The 20,803-nt window shown below is 35.4% G+C and overlaps 1 protein-coding gene across 6 annotated transcripts in view; it reads right to left on the minus strand.

Annotated features, from left to right (window-relative positions):
• Nucleotides 1-20,803, minus strand: part of CCNT1 (cyclin T1) — a 41,409-nt gene that overhangs the window by 19,501 nt on the left and 1,105 nt on the right. For 4 of the 6 annotated variants that reach the window (XM_072654536.1, XM_072654531.1, XM_072654538.1 and 1 more), the window contains exon 2: nt 19,164-19,245. Coding sequence is in view for 3 of the 6 variants with exons in the window: in XM_072654531.1 (XP_072510632.1) it covers nt 19,164-19,245 (82 nt within the window). In the remaining 3 variants the exon portion in view is untranslated. Of the gene's footprint in view, nt 1-10,243; nt 10,376-19,163; nt 19,246-20,803 lie in introns of those variants that run through there. The other 2 variants (XM_072654537.1, XM_072654532.1) reach the window with 2 other exon arrangements.

Raw genomic sequence — 20,803 nt, forward strand, 5'->3', positions numbered from 1 at the left:
CCTAATGCCTTCAAACATTCTGAAGTCTCCTCTAATCCTTAAAAAATACCAAACTTCATTAGACCCTATAATGCCTCAAGCTACCAGCCTCTATTTCTCTTCCTTTTCTCAGTCAAACTCCTTGAAATAAGTGTCTATACTCACTGCTTCCACTTCCTCTCCTTTCCTTAATGTTTTATAATCCAGCTTCTAACCTGTCACTCAGCAGAAACTGCTTTCTTCAAAGTAACTAATGATCTCTTTATTGTTGTTTTTTTCTCAGTTCTCATCCTCAACCTATCTGCTACATGTGACATTGCTGACTATTCTTTATTCTTGGATATTTTCTTTTCTCTAGATTTTTGTAATTGCCTTCTAGTTTGCCTGACATGTCTCTTCTCAAATTTCCTTTGCTGCTTCTTCACCCACACCATACCCCCAAACTGTCAGTGGTTCCCAAGGTTCTGTCTAGGTCCTCTATTCTTTTCCCTATATACACTGAGTAACTTCACTGGCTCCCATGGGTTTATCATCTCTATGCAGATGACTCCTAGATGTATAGAGGGTTTTCCAAAAGACTTAGTGTAGTAATCAAATTAAAACCCCACTAATACTTGGGGACACTCTGTATATATCAAGTCCCAGTTTCTTCCTTGAGAGTCCTGCACTACCAACTCCCTTTGGACATTTCAAACTGGATGTCCTGGAAACCTTTTTAACTCAGCATGTTTAAAACTAACTTATTAGCTTTCTCTCTAAACCCTTCCCTTTTTCAAACTTTCCTATTTCTGTCAAAAGTACCAACATCTTTCCAATGTTTCAAGTTCCTAATTTTGGCATTATACTGAATCTTCTCTCTTTTCTACTTTCCCTCACCCAACACATCCAATCAGTTGTCAAATCTTGCCATTTCTAGAATATAGCCTTAAAAAAATCTCTTGAATTCAGGCCCTTCTCTCCATTCACACCTTAGTGCAAGGTACTCATCACTTTTTGACTAGAAATGGTAACAACTTGTTATGACTATACAAGGATCTCTGGATTCTGCTCATTTCACTCTTCATTATTTCATGCAAGTGTTTCCATGTTTTTCTAAAATCAACCAACTCACCATTTCTTACAGCACAGCAGTATTCCATCACAATTAAATAAGTACAACAACTTATTTAGCCATTCCCCAATAGATGAGTATCTCCTCAATGTCCAGTTCTTTGTTACCACAAAGAAAGCTGCTATAAATATTTTAGAAAATATAAGTTCTTTTCCTTTTTTTCTTTATCACCTTGGGAAACAGAACTAATAGTGGTATTACCGGATCAAATGGTACAGTTTTATAACTTTTGGGGCATAATTCCAGATTGCTTTTCAAAATGTCTGGATCAATTCACAGTTCCACCAATAGTGTATCAGTGGCCCAATATTTCCACATCCCCTCCAATATTCGGTCACTTTACTGTTCATTTTATCCATATCTGATAGGTATGAGATCTCAAAGTTGCTTCAATTTGCATTTCTCTAATCAATAATGATTTAGAGCATTTTTACATGACAATATTAGCTTTAATTTCATCAAAAAACTGTGTTCATATTTGACCATTTATTGACTGAAGAATGACTCATTTTCTTTTAAAATGTGAGATGAGACCTTCAAGAAACTGTCTATACATTTTTTTCTCAATTTTCTGCTTTACTTCAAATCTTGGCTACATGGAATTTATTTGTATTAAACCTTTTCAACTTAATATAGTCAAAATTATCCATTTTGTTTCTTACAATGCTGTCTTTTTTATTCGTAAATTCTCCTATTCATAAGATAAGGTAATGTGCTCCATTTTCCTTTAAATTTTCTTCCATCTCCCTTTACACCTAGGTCATGTATCTATTTTGACCACATTGTGGTAAATGGTGTAAGATAATGGTCAATATCCAATTTCTACCTGACTGCCTTCCAGTTTTCCCAACCAATTTTTTACCAAATAGTGAATTTTTATTCCAAAAGCTTAAATCTTGTAATTTTAGTAATTACTGCCTTATAATATAGTTTAAGATTTGGTACTGCTAAACTTTCTTGGTTTATATTTTTTTCATTAATTCCTTTGATATTCTTGACCTTTTGCTCTTCTCAATGAATTTTACTGTTTTCTAGCTCAATAATAATTTTCTTGGCAATTCAATTGGGATTTAAATGGAATGAATACATGGGTTAAGAAGAATTGTCATTTTTATTACATGGGCTCTGCCTACTCACAAACAATGACTATTTCTCTAATTATTTAATAAATCTGACTTTGTGTAAAAAGTGTTTTATAATTATGTTCATATAGTTTCTGGGTTTGTCTTGGCAGGTTTCTTCCCAGGTATTTTTATATTGTCCATAGTTAACTTTCAATGGCATATCTCTTACTGCCTCTTCTTGGAGGGTTTCGTTGGTGATATATAGAAATGTTGATGATTTATGTGGATTTATTTTTTACTCTGCTGCCTTGCTAAAATTATTACTTCTTTGAACTAATTTTTAGCTGAATCTCTAGGATTTCCCAAATATATCATCATATCATCTGCAAAAAGAGTTTTATTACCTCATTGCCCATTCCTTCAATTTCTTCTCTTATTTCTGGCATTTCTAATAAAACATTGAATAACATTACTGATCATGGGCATCCTTGCTTTTTATTGGGAAGGCTTCTAGCTTGTCCCCATTACAAATAATGCTTGCTGATAGTTTTAGGTAGATGTTTCATATCGTTTTAAGGTAAAAACACATTTATACCTATGCTTTCAAGTGTTTTTTAATAGTAATCAAAAGTTTTTTCTCCATCTATTGACATAATCAATTATGTTAACAGGTTTATCGTTAATATATTAACAGGTTTCCTTATGTTAAAACATCCCTGCATTCTTGGTATAAATTTCACTTGGTCATCATGGATAATTTTGTAATATATTGTTGTAGTCTCCTAGAGTCTATTATATTTAGGATTTTTGCATCCACATTTATTAACGAAATTGGTTTGTAATTTTCTTTCTCGTTTAGGTATCAGCACCATATCTGTTTCATAAAAGGAGTTTGGGAGAAGTCCTTCTTTGCTTATTATTTCAAATAATTAATATAATATTGGAATTAGTTGATCTTTAAATGTTTAGTAGAATTTAGTAGAATTCCCTTATAAATTCACCTGGTCCTGATGTTTTTTCCTTAGGAAGCTCATTTGTAGGATATTTAATTTCTTTTACTAAAATACTAAAATTCCTTTTTTTGTTAATCTAGGCAGTATTTTTGTAAGTGTTCTTTCATTTCAAGGGGCAGAACCAAGAAGACAAAAGGAAAGAAACAAGGAAGTTGCCTGAGCTCTGCCAAGGTGCCTTTGGAAACAAGGTTAAATCAAGCCTCTAAATGGATTCTAGAGTGACAGAACCCACAAAAAAGATAGAATGAAACAAATTTCCATCTTAGGATAACTTAGAAGGACTTCTACCTGATTTTGGTAAAAGGGGAGTACAGCCCAGTGCAGATAGTGTCTGGCCAAGTCAGCAGGAGGCTCATCACCACAGTACAAGTTCAGCAGACCAGTGGCACAACAGTTCAGCAGTGAGGCCTCTAGCACCAGCACAGGAGGCAAACTACCAGCCCCGGAAACCTGACACAACAGGTATGATTAGGTTCGACTTCCCCAGCACAGTTGGCAAGCTGCCCAGCACCTGAGGCCCTGGTGTAAGAAGTCATGACCAGGCCCTTGGCCCACAGTGCAAGAAGCGTGGGACAGTGCCCCCTATGCCCTTGGAGCAGAGCTCAACTTTAAGAGTCATGAAATAGGCTGAAAAATGAGTAAAAATCAGAAAAGAACCCTGATCATAGAAAGCTACTATAGTGATAGGGAAGATCAAAACACAAACTCAGAAGAGAACAATGTCAAAATGCCTACATGTGAAGCCTCAAAAGGGAATATGAATTGGTCTCAAGCCCAAAATCCTTCTTGGAAGAACTCAAAAAGGATTTTAAAAATAAAATAAGACAGGTAAAAGAAAAAGTGAGAAAATAAGTTATGCAAGAGAGAGTCAACAGCTTGGAAAAGGAAGGACAAAAATTCACAGCAGAAAATAATTACTTAAAAAATAGAACTGGCTAAATGCAAAAGTAGGTACAAAAGCTAACTGAATGAAATAATTCCTTAAAAATCGGAAGGGAGGCAGAGCCAAGATACAGGAGTAAAAGCAGAGACTTGCTAGAGCTCTCCCCCCAAAACCCAGCCAAATGCCTGTAAAAAATGACTCTAAACAAGGTCTGGAACTGCAGAACCCACAGCATGATGGAGCGAAGCAAATCTCGAGCCCAAGATATCCTGGAAAGTCAAAACAAGGGGAAGAGTCTCTCGTGCCATACTGGGAGCAGGGCATGGTCCAGTGTGGACCATGCTGGCACAGACAGGACCTGAGTAGGCCTCAGGGGACTGAATCTCTGGCACCTTTGGCAGTTTCCATATTTCACAATCCCAAAACACTGAGGACAAATTGGAAGATCAGTGGAAAAAACCTGTTGGACCTGTGTGAGACACTAGAGTGGTCCAGCCCCAGCCTCTGGGCCACAGAGGGAAAGGAGGAGCCTGTAACAGCCCCAGTTGCCACAGGGGCAGCAGCAGGGGCTGTTTCTGGAGCTCTAGGACCACAGATCGTGGGGTATCAAGAGGCTGACAGTACACCCTCCCCCTCCCACTGGAAGCAGAGAACTACCTTGACAAAAAGCTCAAAATTCAAGTAACTAGCTTGGGAAATGAGCAAAAAAAATGAAAAAAAAATTGATTATAGAATTGTACTTTGTTGACAAGGAAGATCAAAACATACCAGAAGGAGACAACCATATCAATGCTTCTCTATCCAAAGCCTCCAAGAAAGATATGAATTGGTCTTAGGCCATGGAAGAGCTCAAAAAAGATTTTGAAAATAAAGTAAGAGAAGTAGAGCAAAAACTGGGAAGAGAAATGAGAGTTGCGATGCAAGAAAATCATGAAAAACGAGTCAACATCTTGCTAAAGGGGACTCAAAAAAATGTTGAAGAAAATAACAGCTTAAAAAACAGACTAACCCAAATGGCAAAAGATGTCCAAAAAGCCAGTGAGGAGAAGAATGTCTTAAAAGCAGAACTGGCCAAATGGAAAAGGAGGTACAAAAGTTCACTGGATAAAATAATTTCTTAAAAATTAGAATGGAGCAGATAGAAGCTAATGATTTTATAAAAAAAAAAAAATCAATAAATTATAAAACTAAACCAAAAGAATGACAAAACAGCAGACTGTGAAATAACTCATTGGAAAAACAACTGACTTGGAAAATAGATCCAGGAGAGATAATTTAAAAATTATTGGTCTACCTGAAAGCCATGATCAGAAAAAGAGCCTAGACATCATCTTTCAAGATATTATCAAGGAAAACTGCCCTGATATTCTAGAACCAGAGAGTAAAATAGAAATGGAAAGAATCCACTGATCACCTCCTGAAAGAGATCTGAAAAGAAAACCTCCTAGGAATATTGTAGCCAAATTCCAGAGGTCCTAGGTCAAAGAGAAAATATTACAAGCAGCCAGAAAGAAACAATTCAAGTATTATGGAAATATAATCAGGATAACACAAGATCTAGCAGTTTCTACATTAAGGGATCAAAGTACTTGGAATATGATATTCCAGAGGTCAAAGGAGCTAGGATTAAAACCAAGAATCACCTACCCAGCAAAACTGAATATAATACTTCTGGGGAAAAAAATAGTCATTCAAAGAAATAGAGGACTTTCAAGCATTTTTGAAAAGAACAGAGCTGAACAGAAAATTTGACTTTCAAATACAACAATTGTGTGTGTTGGTCCTTTGTTGCCAAATAAGACCATGCCATCAGACAAATAATGAGATGACTTGCACTTGACTTTGTTTTGAGTGAGGGAGGGCTGTGTAGGTCACCAGTCTCACTTCTCCTCCACAGCCATTTGAATCTAGTAACCAGATGTTCATCAAGGTGACTGGAAATGACCCAGAATGAGGCAACTGGGGTTAAGCCCAAGGTCACAGTGCCAGTGAGTGTCAAGCATCTGAGGTGAGTTCTGAACTCAGGTCCTCCTGACTCCTGAACTCTTGTGCTATCCACTGCACCACCTAGCTGCCCCACAACAATCAACAGAAGCATGAAAAGGTAAACAAGGAAGAGAAATCATAAGGGACTTACTAATGTTAAACTGTTCACATTCCAACATGGAAAGATAATATTTGTAACTCTTGAGACTTTTCTCCATATTAGGGTAATTGGAGGGATTATATATATGGGCAGAGGGCACAGGGTGAGTTGAATATCAAGAAATGATAACTAAAAAAAATAAAATTAAGAAAAAAATTAAATTAAATTAAGGGAAAAGAGAGGAATATATTGAGAGGACAAAGCGAGAAATAGAATAGGGTAAATTATCTCACATAAAAGAGGCAAGAAAAAGTTTTTTCAAAGGAGGAGAAGAGGGGAGAGGTGAGAGGGAAAGAGTTAACTTTACTCTCATTGGATATGGCTTAAGTAGGGAATAACATGTACACTCAATTTGGTATGAAAAGCTATGTTACATTACAGGAAATTAGTGGGGAAGGGAATAAGCAGGGGGTTGGGGGGATGATAGAAAGCAGGGCAAATGGGAGGAGGGGGTAATCAGAAGTAAACACTTTTGAGGAGGCTCAGGGTCAAAAGAGAGAATAGAATAAATGGGGGGCAGGACAGGATGGACAGAAAATATAGTTTTTCACAACACGACTTATGGAAGTGTTTTGCATGACTACACGCATATAGCCTATATCGAGTTGCTTGCCTATTCAATGGGGGTGGGTGGGGAGGGAGGAAAGCAGAGAAGCTGGAATTCAAAGTTTTAAAAATAAATGTTAAAAACTATTTTTACATGCAACTGGGAAATAAGACACATGGGCAATCCTGCCCTACAAGAAAATAGAGGGGAAAGGGATAAGAGAAGAGAGGGGTGTGATAGAAGAGAGGGCAGATTGGGGGAAGGGGTAATCAGAATGCATATTGTCTTGTGATGGGCGGAGGAGAGAGTTTGAGAGAAAATTCAGAACTTAAAAATCTTGTGGAAGTGAATGTTGAAAACTAAAAATTAATTTAAAAATCAGAATTGGGCAAGTGGAAGCTAATGACTTTATGAGATTTCACGAACCAGTCTAACAAGATTAAAAGAATGAAAAAAATAAAAGAAAATGTAAAATACCTCATTGGAAAAATAGCTGACCTGGAAAATAGATCCAGGAGACATACTATACTACCTGAAAGCTATGATAAAAAAGAGACTAGTAATATAACAGAAAAGGAAAATGATAAATGTTGGAGAAGATGTAGGAAATTTGGAACATTAATGCATTGTTGGTGGAGTTGTGAACTGATCTAACCATTCTGGAGAACAATTTGGAATTATACCAAAAGGTCTATAAAACTGTCCGTACCCTTTGATCCAGCAATACCAGTCCTAGGTCGGTAGTTCAACAAGATCACTAAAAAAGGGAAAAAGATCTATATATACAAAAATATCTATAGCAGCTTTCTTTTGTGGTAGCAAAGAACTGGAAATCAAGGGGATACCCATCAACTGGGGAATGGCTAAACAAGTTGTGGTTTATGAACGTAATGAAATACTACTATGCTATAAGAAATGATGAACAAACCATGCAGATCAAAGCATACTATTTTCATTTTTTTGTTTTGTTTTTTCCTTCCTGTGGTTCCCCCCCTTTATTTGATTACTCTTTCACAACATGATTAATGTGGAAATGTTTAACATGATTGTACATGTGTTAACCTATATCAGATTGCTTGCTGTCTTGGAGAAGGAGGCAAAAAATATTTGGAACTCAAAAATTTTACAAAAATAGATGCTGAAGTCTACCTTTACACATAATGGAAGAAAAAAGAAAGAAAAAAAGAGTCTGGACAGCATCTTTCAAGAAATTATCAAGGAAAACTGCCCTGACAGCCTAGAAATAAAGAGTAAAACAGTCACTGAAAGAATTCACCAATCACCTCTTGAAAGAGATTCTAAAATGAAAACTCCAAGGAGGAAAATTTCAGAATTATCAGGTTAAGGAGAAAATACTGCAAGCAGTCACAAAGAAACAATTCAAAAATCAAGGAGGCAGAGTCAGCATTACACAGGACCTACTATCTTCTACATTAAAGGATTGGAAGACTTGGAATACGATACTCTGAAACCTGGAAATACTTACATGAATTGATGCTGAGTGAAGTGAACTGAACCAGGAGAACATTGTATACAGGTAACAGCAACATTGTGTGAAGATCAACTATGACTGACTTCGTTCTCAGCAATGTAATGATCCAAGACAATTCCAAAAGACTCATGATGGAAAATGGTATCCACATCCAGAGAAAGAATTATGGAGTCTGAATACAGTATCAAAGCATGCTAGTTTCACTGTTTTTTGTGGTTTTTCCTTTTGTGTTCTGGTTTTTCTTTCACAACATGACTAATATGGAAATATGTTTACATGACTGCACTTGTATAACCTATATCAGATTGCGTGCTGTGTTGGGGGAATGAGAAGTAGGGAGGAAGAAAAAATTTGAAACTCAAAGTCTTATAGAAAAAATGAATGCTGGGGCAGCTAGGTGGCACACTGGATGGAGCACTGCCCTGGAGTGAGCAGGATCTGAGCTCAAATTCACCTTCAGACACTTGATAATTACTAGCTATGTGACCTGGGCAAGTCACCTTGTCATTGACACAACCGCCCAAAAAGAAAAAGAGAATGCTGAAAACTATCTTTCCATGTAACTGGAAAAAATAAAATACTAATTACAAAAACCAAAACAAAACAAAACCCCTATATGATATTCTGGAAGGCAAAAGAGCTTGTACAACCAAGAATCAGCTACCCAGCAAAATTGAGCATAATCTTTCAGGGGGAAAGATGGACATTCAATAAAATATAGGACTTTCAAACTTTCCTGATGAAAATCCCAGAGCTGACAGAAAATTCAATCTTCAAATACAAGACTCAAGCATAAAAAAGTAAACAGGAAAGAAAAAACAAAACATGTTACTCACTAAAGTTACACTGTTTATACCCCTAAACAGGAAGATGATACTTGTAACTCTTGAGAACTGTATCTATTAAGGCAATTAGATGGAGTATACATACACAGAGGTTGTGGGTAATAGTTCACTTTGATGCCACGATATAAAAAAAATTAAGGGGTGAAAAAAGGGATTGTACTTGGACAAGAGGAAAGGGGTAGGCACAATAGGGTAAATTAAGATAAAGAGGCACAAAAGATCTGTTACAATAGAGGGGAAAAAAGGAGGGGTGAGCAATGCTTGAATTTTACTCTCACTGAATTTGGTAAAGAAGGAATAACATATATACTCAGTTGGGTATAGATATTTATCTTACCTTTATGGAAGAAAAGGGGGTGAAGGACACTGACAAAAGGGAGGGCAAGAGTAGCAGGGGAACGAAAAGGGAGGGGGCATTGATAGAATGGAAGGCGGACTGAGAGAGGTAGTGGTCAGAAGCAAAATGCTGGTGAGGAGGGAGAGGATGAAAGGAGAGAGAAATGTATAAAAATGTACAAAAAGGAGAGAGAAATGTATAAAAGGGGGAAAATAGGATGGAGGGAAATAAAATTAGTAATCATAACTTTGAATGTGAAAGGGATGAACTCATAAAACAGGAGTGGATAGCAGAGTAGATTAAAAACCAGAATCCTACAATACGTAGTTTACAAAAAACACATTTGAAGCAGAGGGATACATACAGAGTAAAGGTAAAAGGCTGGAGGAGAATATATTATGCCTCAGCTGAAGTAAAAAAAAAAAAAAAGTAGGGGTAGCAATTCTGATCTCAGACAAAACAAAAGCAAAAACATAGATCTGATTAAAAGAGAAAAGGAAAGAAACTACATCTTGCTAAAAGGTACCAAAGACAATGAAGTATTATCACTACTAAACATATATGGATCAAATGGTATAGCAACCAAATTCTTAAAGAAGTTAAGTGAATTACAGGAAGAAATAGACAGCAAAACTATACTATCAGGAATATACCAGGAATGCAGGGCTGGTTCAATATTAGGAAAACTATCAATATAATCAACCATATCAGTAACAAAACTAAGAGAAATGATATGATTATCTCAACAGACGCAGAAAAAAGTTTGATAAAATATAGTATCCATTCCTATTAAACAATAGAGAGCGTAGGAATAAATGGAGCTTACCTTAAAATGATAAACCATCAGCAAGCATTATATGTAATGGGAATAAGCTAGAAGCTTTCCCAACAAGATCAGGGGTGAAACAAGGATGCCCATTATCACCACTCTTATTCAATATTGTACTAGAAATGTTAGCTATAGTAATAAGAGAAGAAAAAGAAATTGAAGGAATTAGAATAGGCAACGAGGAAACAGAAGTATCACTCTTTGCAGATGACGTTACACTTAGAGAATCCTAAAGAATCCTAAAAAAGTACTTGAAGCAGTTAACTTTAGTAAAGTTGCAGGATATAAATAAAATAAACCCACATAAATTATCAGCATTTCTATATATTACCAAAAAAGTCCAGCAGCAAGAGATAGAGAAATTTCATTGAAAATAACTGTAGATACTACAAACTATTTGGGAATCTACCTGACTTAAAAATAAACCCAAAACCACATATGAACACAATTACAAAACATTTTTCAAAGTCAAATCTAAACAACTGGAAAAATACCAATTGCTCATGGGTAGGTTGAGCTAATATAATAAAAAAGACAATTCTACCTAAATTAATTTACTTATTCGGTGCCACATCAACCAAACTACCAAAAGATTATTTTATAGAGCTAGAAAAAATAACAAATTTCATCTGGAAGAACAAAATGTCACGAATATCAAAGAAATTAATGGGAAAAAATGCAAAGGAAGGTGGCTTAGCCATACCAGATCTTACATTGCATTATAAAGCAGCAATCATCAAAACTATTTGGTACTGCCCAAGAAACAGATTGCTGGATCAATGAATAAGTTAGGTACACAGGACACAGGTGATTACTGGCATACTTTTTTCTTTTATTTGTTTTATTTTTGAGTTCTTTTTTAAAAAAATTTTTTGCACTTCATAGCACTTTATTTTTTCCAATTACTTGTAAAGATAATTTTCAACATTCATTTTTATAAGATTCTGATTTTCCTTTCCCTCTTGCCTTCCAGAAACTGATAAACTCAGACTCCAGCTTCTGGGATGAGAACTCACTAATACACAAAAACAGCTGAGAATAATGGAAAACTAGGCATAGACCAATATCTCACACTGTATACTAAAGTAAAATCAAAATGGGCACATGATTTAGACAGCAAAGAATAGCTTACATGTCAGATCTATGGGAAAAGGAAGGATTTATGACCAAATAAGAGATAGAGATCATTATGAAATGCAAAATGGATAATTTCAATTATATTCGATTAAAAACCTTTTACACAAACAAAACCAATACAACTGGAATGGGAGGAAAATAAAGCTGGAAAACAATTTTTAAAGCCTGTGTTTCTGATAAATGCCTCATTTCTCAAATATATAGAGAACAGAGTCAAATTTATAAGGGTACAAGTCGTTCCCCAACTGATAAACTGTCAAATTAAAGTTATCTATAGTTATATGAAAAAAGGCTCTAAATCACTATAGATTAGAGAAATGCAAATTCAAGTAACTGAGGTACCACCTCAAACCTGTCAGACTGGATAATATTCCCTATCAATTGGGGAATGGCTGAACAAGTTGGGGTATATGAATGTGATGGAATACTATTGTGCTATAAGAAATGAGGAGCAGGTGGATTTCAGAAAAACCTAGAAAGATTTACATAAACTGATGCTGAGTAAGGTAAACAGAACCAGAACACTGTACAAGTAAAAAGCAACACTACATGAAGATCAACTACAATTGATTTAGTTCTTTTCAGCAATACAATCCAAGACAATTTCAAGGCTTATGATGGAAAATGCTAATCACATTCAAAGAAAGAACTAAGGAGTCTGAATGCAGATTGAAGCATACTATTTTCACTTTTGCTGTTTTTTTTTCCTGTGGTTTTTCCCTTTTGTTTTGATTCTACTTTCACAACATGACTAATAGGGAATTATGTTTAACATGACTGTATATGTATAACATGTATCAGATTGCTTGCTGTCTTGGGGAAGGGACAGGGAAAGGAGGGAACTTAAAATCTTATAAAAATGAATGTTGAAAATTATCTTTACAAGTAATCGGAATTCCAAAATAAAATTTAAAAGTATTCTTCCGTTTCACTTAAATTGTTAAATTTGTTGGTATACAGGTGGGCAAAATAACTCCTAACAAATTGCTTTGATGTCATCCTCATTAGAGGTATATTCATCCTTTTCATTTTTGACATTAGTAATTTGTTCTTCTCTTTTTAAATCATATTAACTAATGATTTACCTGTTTTATTGGTTTTTTCATAACACCAACCTAATTTTATTCATTACTTTGATTATTTTCTTACATTCAATTTTATTAATTGCACCTTTAATTTTTAGGACTTCCAATTTAATGTTTACTTGGAGATTTTAAAATTCTTTTTATAGGTTGTTTTCAATTGCATACCCAATTCTTTGGTCTGTTCTTTGTCCACTTTACTGATGTGCATTTAGAAATATGAATTTTTCTGTTTTCACAAATCTCATAGGTTTTGCCCTGTTGTCTCATTACTGTCATTCTCTTTAACAATAGTTGTTTAATCTCCAACTAATTTTTAATGTTTCCATGGTTCTTTGTTAGATAACTTTTATTGCATTTTGACCTGAAAAGGATGCATTTAATATTTCTGCTTTTCTCCATTTAACTAAGGTTTTTATGCCCTAATACATGGTAAATTTTTGTAAAGGTACCATGTAATGCTAAGTCATATTCCTTTCTATTTTTATTTCACTGAATTCTCTCTAGATAGCTATCATATCTAGTTTGTCTAAAATTCTATTAATTTCCTTGACTTATTTATTTTGTTAGATTTATATAGCCCTGAGTGAAGAAGGCTTAAGTACCCAACTAGTACAGTTTTGCTATCTATTTACACTTCTGATTCTTCTAGCTTTTCCTTTAAAAATCTGGATACTATCCCATGGTACCTCTTATTATAATGTAGTTTTCCTGTTCAACTCTAACTTTGTTTGAGATCATAATTGCTACCAATGCTTTTTTTGCAACAGATAAAACATAATAAATAGTACTCCAGCCTGCTACTTTTCCTCTATGTGTATCTCTTATTTTTAAATGTTTCTTGAAAACATATTGGTTTTGGTTTTTAATCCATTCTGCTATCCGCTTCCATTTTATGGGTGAATACATCCCATTCACAAAGTTCTAACTACTAGTTTTGTATTTCCCTCCATTCTATTTTCCCAGTTTATCCTTCTCTACCTCTCTTCTTACCCCATCCTTCCTCAAATATCTAATTTACTTCTAACCACTGCCTCCTTAATCTAAACTCCTTCTAAAAATTCCACCTTTATCCTATTCTTGATCTGCATACCCTTCTGAGTCTCTCCCTTACTCCCTTTCCTCCCTATTTCTTTGCAAATTAAAACATCTATACCCTTCTAGATGTAAGTTATTCTCTCTTTAACCCAGGTTTGAAAAAATAAGGTTTTAGCAAGCAATACCAATCCTCCGCCCCTTCCTGCCTCCACTGTAACAGTTCTTCCATTCATGCCTCATTTTGTATATTTGCTCGATTTTCTCGCTACCCAATTTTTTTAGCCATCATCACCTCATACTCATCTCAACCCCCAAGCTATCTATATATGCTCTTTCAAACTACCTAAATAACAACAGTAAGAGTTACAAACAACATTTTCTCAGATAAGTAAACAGCTTGACTTTATTAAATCCTTTATAATTTGTCTTTAATGTTTGCCTTCAATTTCTCCTGATTCTTGTAAGGTCAAGTTTTTCGGTCATTTCTGGACTTTTCCTCAAAATATACCTGAAAGTCCTTCAATTCATTAAACACCCAATTTTTTTCTATTCAAGATTACACTCAGCATCACTGAGTAAGTTATTCTGGGTGTCCAACTCAGCTCCTTTGCTCTTTGGAATATAATGTTCCATGCCCTTCAGTCTTTTAATGTAGAAGTTACAAAATCTTGCTTCATCCTGACTGGAGTCCACAGTGTTAAAATTGTGTCCCATCCTGTCCCCCCAAGTTACTTGTAGTATTTTCTCCTTGACCTGGGAGCTCTGAAACTTAAGCTATGATGTTTCTGTGAATTTTCATCTTGGGATCTCTTTCAGGTGGCAATCAAAACTTCAGGACAATTTTACCTAATTTCTTGAAGTATAATGCCTAGATTTTTTAAAAATCATAACTTTAAGGTAGTTAAACAATATTCATATTGTCTCTCCTTAATCTGTTCTCCAGGTCAGTTGTTTTTCTGAGATGTTTTATATTTTATTTTTTCATTCTTTTGATTTTGTTTTACTATTTCTTGGCATCTTATGACAGTACTGGCTTTCATTTCCTTTCATAAGTGTTTGGATCTTTTCCCAATTGGTTGACTTGCTTTTCATAACTTTTTATTTCCTTGTATTACTCTTTTTTTTCCATAATTTTTCCTCAACCTCTTTTTAATTTTATTTTTAAAGTCCCTTTTAAGCTCTTCCAAAAACTGTTTTTGTGCTTATGAATATTTAACATTTTTCTTTGAAGTAGAAGCAGCTGTCGTAACTTCACTATCTTCTTCTAAGTTTGAAATCAGAGTTCTCTATCACCTTAGTAGCTTTCTATGCTTTGGTTCTTTCTATTTTGTTCACTTATTTTTTAAGAGGATTATTTCTTGGCTGTTAACTGTGTTAGAGTTGGGTTTTAATTCTGAAGTGTCAGAGATAATGTCTCAGGCTTCTGGGATTTTTTGTGCTGTTTGTTTTCTATATCCTGAGGGCTTGATCTCAGGTTCTCCTCTCCAAGCCACAACCAGGGCCCCCAGCAAAGCTGTCACCAAAAAATGCTCTTATTCCCTGTGGTCCCTCCTGGGGCTTCAAGCTTCAGCTCACCCCTCTGCCCTGGAACCAAAACCAGGGAGACTGCAGCTATCCATAGGCAGCATAACTCTTACCACCCTTACTGGTGTATGTTCCTTCCTCCTCACCCACAGTCACAGCCAAGGACCATCTTTAGTCACCATACCTATACTTCTGGGCCCTATAGCACCACTATCTAACTCCATTCCAACCCCACACTATTAATGAGACAAAAGTTTCTGAAGCTGAGGCTGAGACACAGCTGCCCCCAGGTTTTGTTGTGTGTAGATTCTTGGGTATCTGCATTTTAATCAAGCCAGACCATTAACCTCCGGTGTCAGGTCTTTCCTAATGTTCTCCCAAGTTGTCTTCAGTGGATAGCTGCTTCATACACTTTTAATTATTTAAATTTCAAGCTTTATTTTAAATTGTTTGTAGGTGAATTTGGGAGAGCCAGGTAATTTCCTACTTTATTCCACCATCTTCCCAGAATTCTCTGTCCACGCAGTTTTTTTTTTTTTAAATAGGCTTGAACTAGGATGGTAGGAGTGGGAACGGAGAGGAAGATATGACTGCAAGTCATTTCTTTTCCCCTTTACCCCCCTCAGGTAGTGGGAGCTTGAGGAAACAAGTTTGACTTTTAAACAATAGCAAGGTGGAAATTTCCACACAGATAGAAATGTCTCATAGGTGTCAGAAGATATTGAATTGAAATTACAGAGAAGGGACCTGGCTAAGAACTGGGAGTTATCGGCATAGTAGTGGTAACTGAAACTGTTAAAAAATAAATTCTCTGAAAGGGAGAGTGTAAATAGAAAAAAGGAAGGCCTTGGGGAAAGTTCACTTGGAAAACAAAGACAATATTACCAAAGAAAAAAATTTAATGAAGATTATCACATACCACAAAAGTTAATCAAAAAGGAGATCTTTATTCATCTGCAAGTGTACTTTCAGTAAAATGGGGGGAGGGAGGTAGAGGACAAAGTGAAAAGGCTTAAGAAAGGATTGGGACCAATGGAAGCAACAGGTATAAACCATTCCTAAAAATCTGGTAATGAATGGCAAGAGGAAAATAAGACAAGCTACAGAGCATAGCAGGGCAAAGGAAAGGTTTTGTTTTTGAAAAGTATGGAAAATCTGCTATGTTCTTCACTCTGAAGAAGAAATTCAAGATTTATCTAAAGAAAAAAGAATTTCACAAATGCCTATACAGCAGTACTTGTAAAGACCTAGCTAGGAAAAATTCCTGTAGCAAATTCCAGAAACATTCACTCACTTAAGGGGGCAGAAGTCCAAAAAGTTTAAATTTTTCCAAAATAAAGCAATTAATCACAGGACCTTATATGGAGCTCAAAAGGACACCCTCATCATTTAATCCAAAACCCTCATTTAATGAAGGAGGAAAGTGAAACTCAAGTTAAGTGACTTGCCCAAACCAGTTCACAAAGGTGGTACATGAGCACCAGAGGCAGGATGTCCAAGCCCTCTGATTTTACACCCAGAACTCTTTATATTGTGCCACACAGCCTCCACTTTACCTTGAAATACCCTGGGGCAAATGAGTCAGTATTTTTCAACTGGAAGAGAAAAGGTTCTTTCCTCAAGTAATGAGTATTCCTAGTACTATGTGGCACAGGGGCAAAAGTTTAAGCTTGGGTTCCTTAAAAAGCTATCAACCTCCTCCCATCCCCCTCATCCAGCAATACCACTATTAGTTTTATACCATGAAGAGTTCTAAAAAAAGAGGGCAAGGACTCACATATACAAAAATATTTATGGCAGCATTTTTGTTATAGCAAAAAATTAGAAATGAAGGAGGTGTCCATAAATTAAGGAGCAGCTAAAAAAAAAACTATGATGTTACAAAAGAAACTGAAGTAATGAAAGGGACAGATTCAAAGAAACCTGGGGAGATTTCTATGAACTGATACAAAGTGAAGTGAGCAGAACCAGGAAAACAATTTATACAATGACCATAATATTAATAAGGAATAACAACAACAATAGAAATTACCTAGGTAACACTCTAAGGTTTGCAGGTACTAGACAAATGTGATCTCACTTTATTTATATTTACTTATACATACATACATATATATGTATGTGTTTATGTTTAACAACCCTGGGAGGCAGGTGTTCTTTTTCTTTACTTTATAGCTGAGATAAAGGTTCAGTGACTTGCCCAGGGTCAACAACCCGCTAAGTATGTAAAATCTTCCTTACTGCAGGTCTCCTTCTGTGCCACTGCTTTGAAAGACTAAGATCTCTGATCAATGCAATGAGTAATATGGGCTTCAGAAGACCAGTGATGAATCAGAATACTCATCAACAGAACGGACTACTAGAGATATAGGAGTGCAGATGTTTTGCTTGACTATCTTTTCTTTTGTGGGGAGGGAGGTGTTTTAGAGGAAAAATTGATAGTGACTCCTCTGCAAAAAAGAAAAAGCATACATCTTTTTACTGTCCTCTGAGTTGTCTATAATTTTAATTCTTCTAAAACTATTATATATCATTAATCCAACTTATTAAACAACAACAAAACTTTTAGGAAGTTGTGTATTTTTTGAAATGTAGCCATAATCTATATATACTGTCAAATTGTGTATTTTTGTATACACAGTGAACATAACAATTTCATATTTCATTGTACACTTCAAATCATAAAAGGCAGCTTGCACACTGAGATGAGATAGGACTTAAAGAACCCTATGAATGACCAAAGCAGCTGCTGCCTCTTTAAAAAGCTTTAGGTTTTCCAATTTTAATACTTTTATTCTGATTAGGTGAAAACCCATACTAGGTGCTAATATAACATTTGCTTAAGTTCTTTTCAAAGTGGACACATCAAATGTTCAAAACCAGGAAAATAATCCAATTATCCATACGATGCGTGATTGCCATACCCATAGCCTTTTCTCCAGGTTATCTCAAAATTTAAGAACACAAGAACTGCCACAAATATTAGTTCAGCTCCAAGGGCCCAAGTTTGCTTAGCCCACTATTCTGTCTCTGATAGTGGTACCAAGTTATTACAATAATATGAATAATGCTTATATTGTGTGGTGTGTGTATATGCATGAATAACACCTCATTTGATCCACATTAAGAAGCCTGCATGACAGGGGCTACTATCCCTACTTAGCAGATGAGAAATCTGAGGCTTAGAGAGAGGTGAAATCACTTGACCAGGGTTAAAAAGCTATGATGTGTGTGAGGCAGGATTCAAACTCAGTTTTTCGTTATGGATAATCAATTATGGCCTTCCTGACATTAAACTAAAAAGCTTAGTGCTATATCCTAAACATCCTAGTCTTCTATAACTTATTATGACTTTCTTGGATTTACTTGAACTCATTTCAAAACTATTCACATTCTTAAATGGCAGCCTTGGGGTAGTGGATAGAGCCAGACTGAGGGTCAAGAAGACCAGATTCAAGTCCAGTGTTTGATATACAGGGGCTGTGTGACCTTAAAAAAAAGTCACCTAACCTTTCAACACTCTAGGCAACTCTCTAAGAATATTTTAAGTTGCAAGGAAGTGCTAAGCTGCCAGATCAATGCAGGAGTTTCCTCAAAAGAATTTTTTGTATCAATGAAATCACAGGTCTAGTTCCTATCTCCTTATCTCTCTCTACACTTTTAGTGTCTATTATCTCTATTAATCTCAAAGTTGCCCAAATTTACTCACCACTGTGCAAAGCAAAATGTCTTAAATTTATCTCTTTCAAGCTTTAATGTGCCCTGGAAAAAGCTTAATGTCTACTGAATTGGAACTGAATTGGAAATATCATTATCTACTCCTCTTCCAAATCATCTACAGGTTAAATAATAAGTAACATAAATTACATAATACATTATATTTATACTATAAATAATATATTATAGTATAAATATATAACAAATTATAATATATAATTTATATATAAGAATATATATATGCACATATATATATAAAAGATAAATAATAAGATCAGGTACAGTAAGTACCAATTGTTTACACTTCTACATCAAAGGAGATATTTATAAAGCACTTAGCAAGTGCCTGGCACACAGTCCATGCTTAATAAATGCCTGTTTCTGTTCCCTCCTCCATCCTTTGTTAAAACCATACTTACATTCCGATGGAACTGTGTAAAAGACTGGACCATGTAGAATCGGTGCATGTACACAATAGCAGTGTTGATGGTCAGTTGGGAGCTAAGAGATCTAAGTTAAGTGAAAATGAAGACAGGCACAGACCCAAGTTCCTACAAACACAACAACCTTTTGCCTTTCTCAAAGACCATAAAGTATGAAAATAATTTCTTCTGAATGAAAATATAATCTATCAATGAAATCACAGGTCCTGGGTACACATGAAAGATTAGGTTAGGATTATACAATGTGTTCCTGGGGGAAAAATAAAACAAAGAAAAACTGCTCTAAAGACCTATAAAAGCATAGCATCAAACGTGATATATTTATGAAATGCTGGGATAGTAAAGCACTCCTGACTCTTTTCATGCCATCTTAAGAATCCCCTTTCTGGCCCCTGTTTTCTCTTTTCAAAAATGAAGGGGCTGAACTTTTATGTGATCAATAAGATTCTTGCAAGCTATAAACCAATAACCCTATGACTTACAGGTCTTTCCAATGTCTACTGGCAAACTAAAAGTATTTCTTTAAATTTTTTATTTCAGTTAATTGTAGTTATATTACACTGCAAGCTTGAGGTGAGAAAGACCTTATACTTTTTTCCTATCATTCAAAAGGCCTAGCAAGATTCTGTGTACACGGTAAAATTCAAATATCTGTTCAATGAAGTAGCAGATAAGATTTTTTATTCTTAGTTAGTCAGTCTTGGCTTTTTTAACAACAGGTAAGCCACTTAGTCTCTTGGTGTCCCCAGCACCTCTATGATCATCAACCTCACTTTCTCCTTCAGAGTCATCTGGGCCTAGTGGCATGACACAGATCAGAAAGACTGGAGAAGGCCCTGGATGCAAGTTAGAGATGTTGACCTTTTTTCTTTAGAACTACAGATTCCAGCCAAACAATCAAGAACCTCATATGCACAATGCAGAAGGAACTGTTGATCTTTGTCTCTGACAAACACACAGATAATAACTGTTACTAGCAACTTCATTGCTGAATATAATATATATCACCATGCTTTAAACAACTTAGAATCTAGTCTTTTATGTGTATCAAAATAGAGATTCACAGTACTGGAATCACATCTTCACCTCCTCTAATTCTCTATAACCTTTATTTTGTGGGTTCCATTCATCTGACTATTTTGATATATTCCCCTACAAGGGAGAAAATTTTTCAAACTGAAATGTCTAATATCCTAAACAATAAGTTTTTAAGGAGTTTATAACTTTTTTGCACCAACAAAGATATCTTGATCCAGAACAAAGGAATGCTCCCAATGAAACAATTGTTAATGTAGATAACTAAAAAAAATTTCTGTATCAAGTCAAGCAGCAGTTGTTGATGTATTTACCTCCGCTAAAATTACATCTTGGAGCACAAAGAACTTAAAGTTATGTAGTTCAACCTTATAACAGAAGCACAAATTCCCCTACTAGATAGCAAACTCCCAGGCTCTTTGTTTTGTGTATCCGTTTTTCCCACCTACCGGAGGTTGAATTTGAAATCAGGTCTCTGACTCCAAGATCAAACTCTTTATTTGCTTTAACGGAAAATAAAGATTTTTTTTTTCATCCAGACCCCCTAGAAATCTATCTCAGGTTAAGAACTTCTATCCTAG

The sequence above is a fragment of the Notamacropus eugenii genome, chromosome 3 (genome assembly GCF_028372415.1).
Source record: "Notamacropus eugenii isolate mMacEug1 chromosome 3, mMacEug1.pri_v2, whole genome shotgun sequence".
NCBI classification, from domain to species: Eukaryota; Metazoa; Chordata; class Mammalia; order Diprotodontia; family Macropodidae; genus Notamacropus; species Notamacropus eugenii.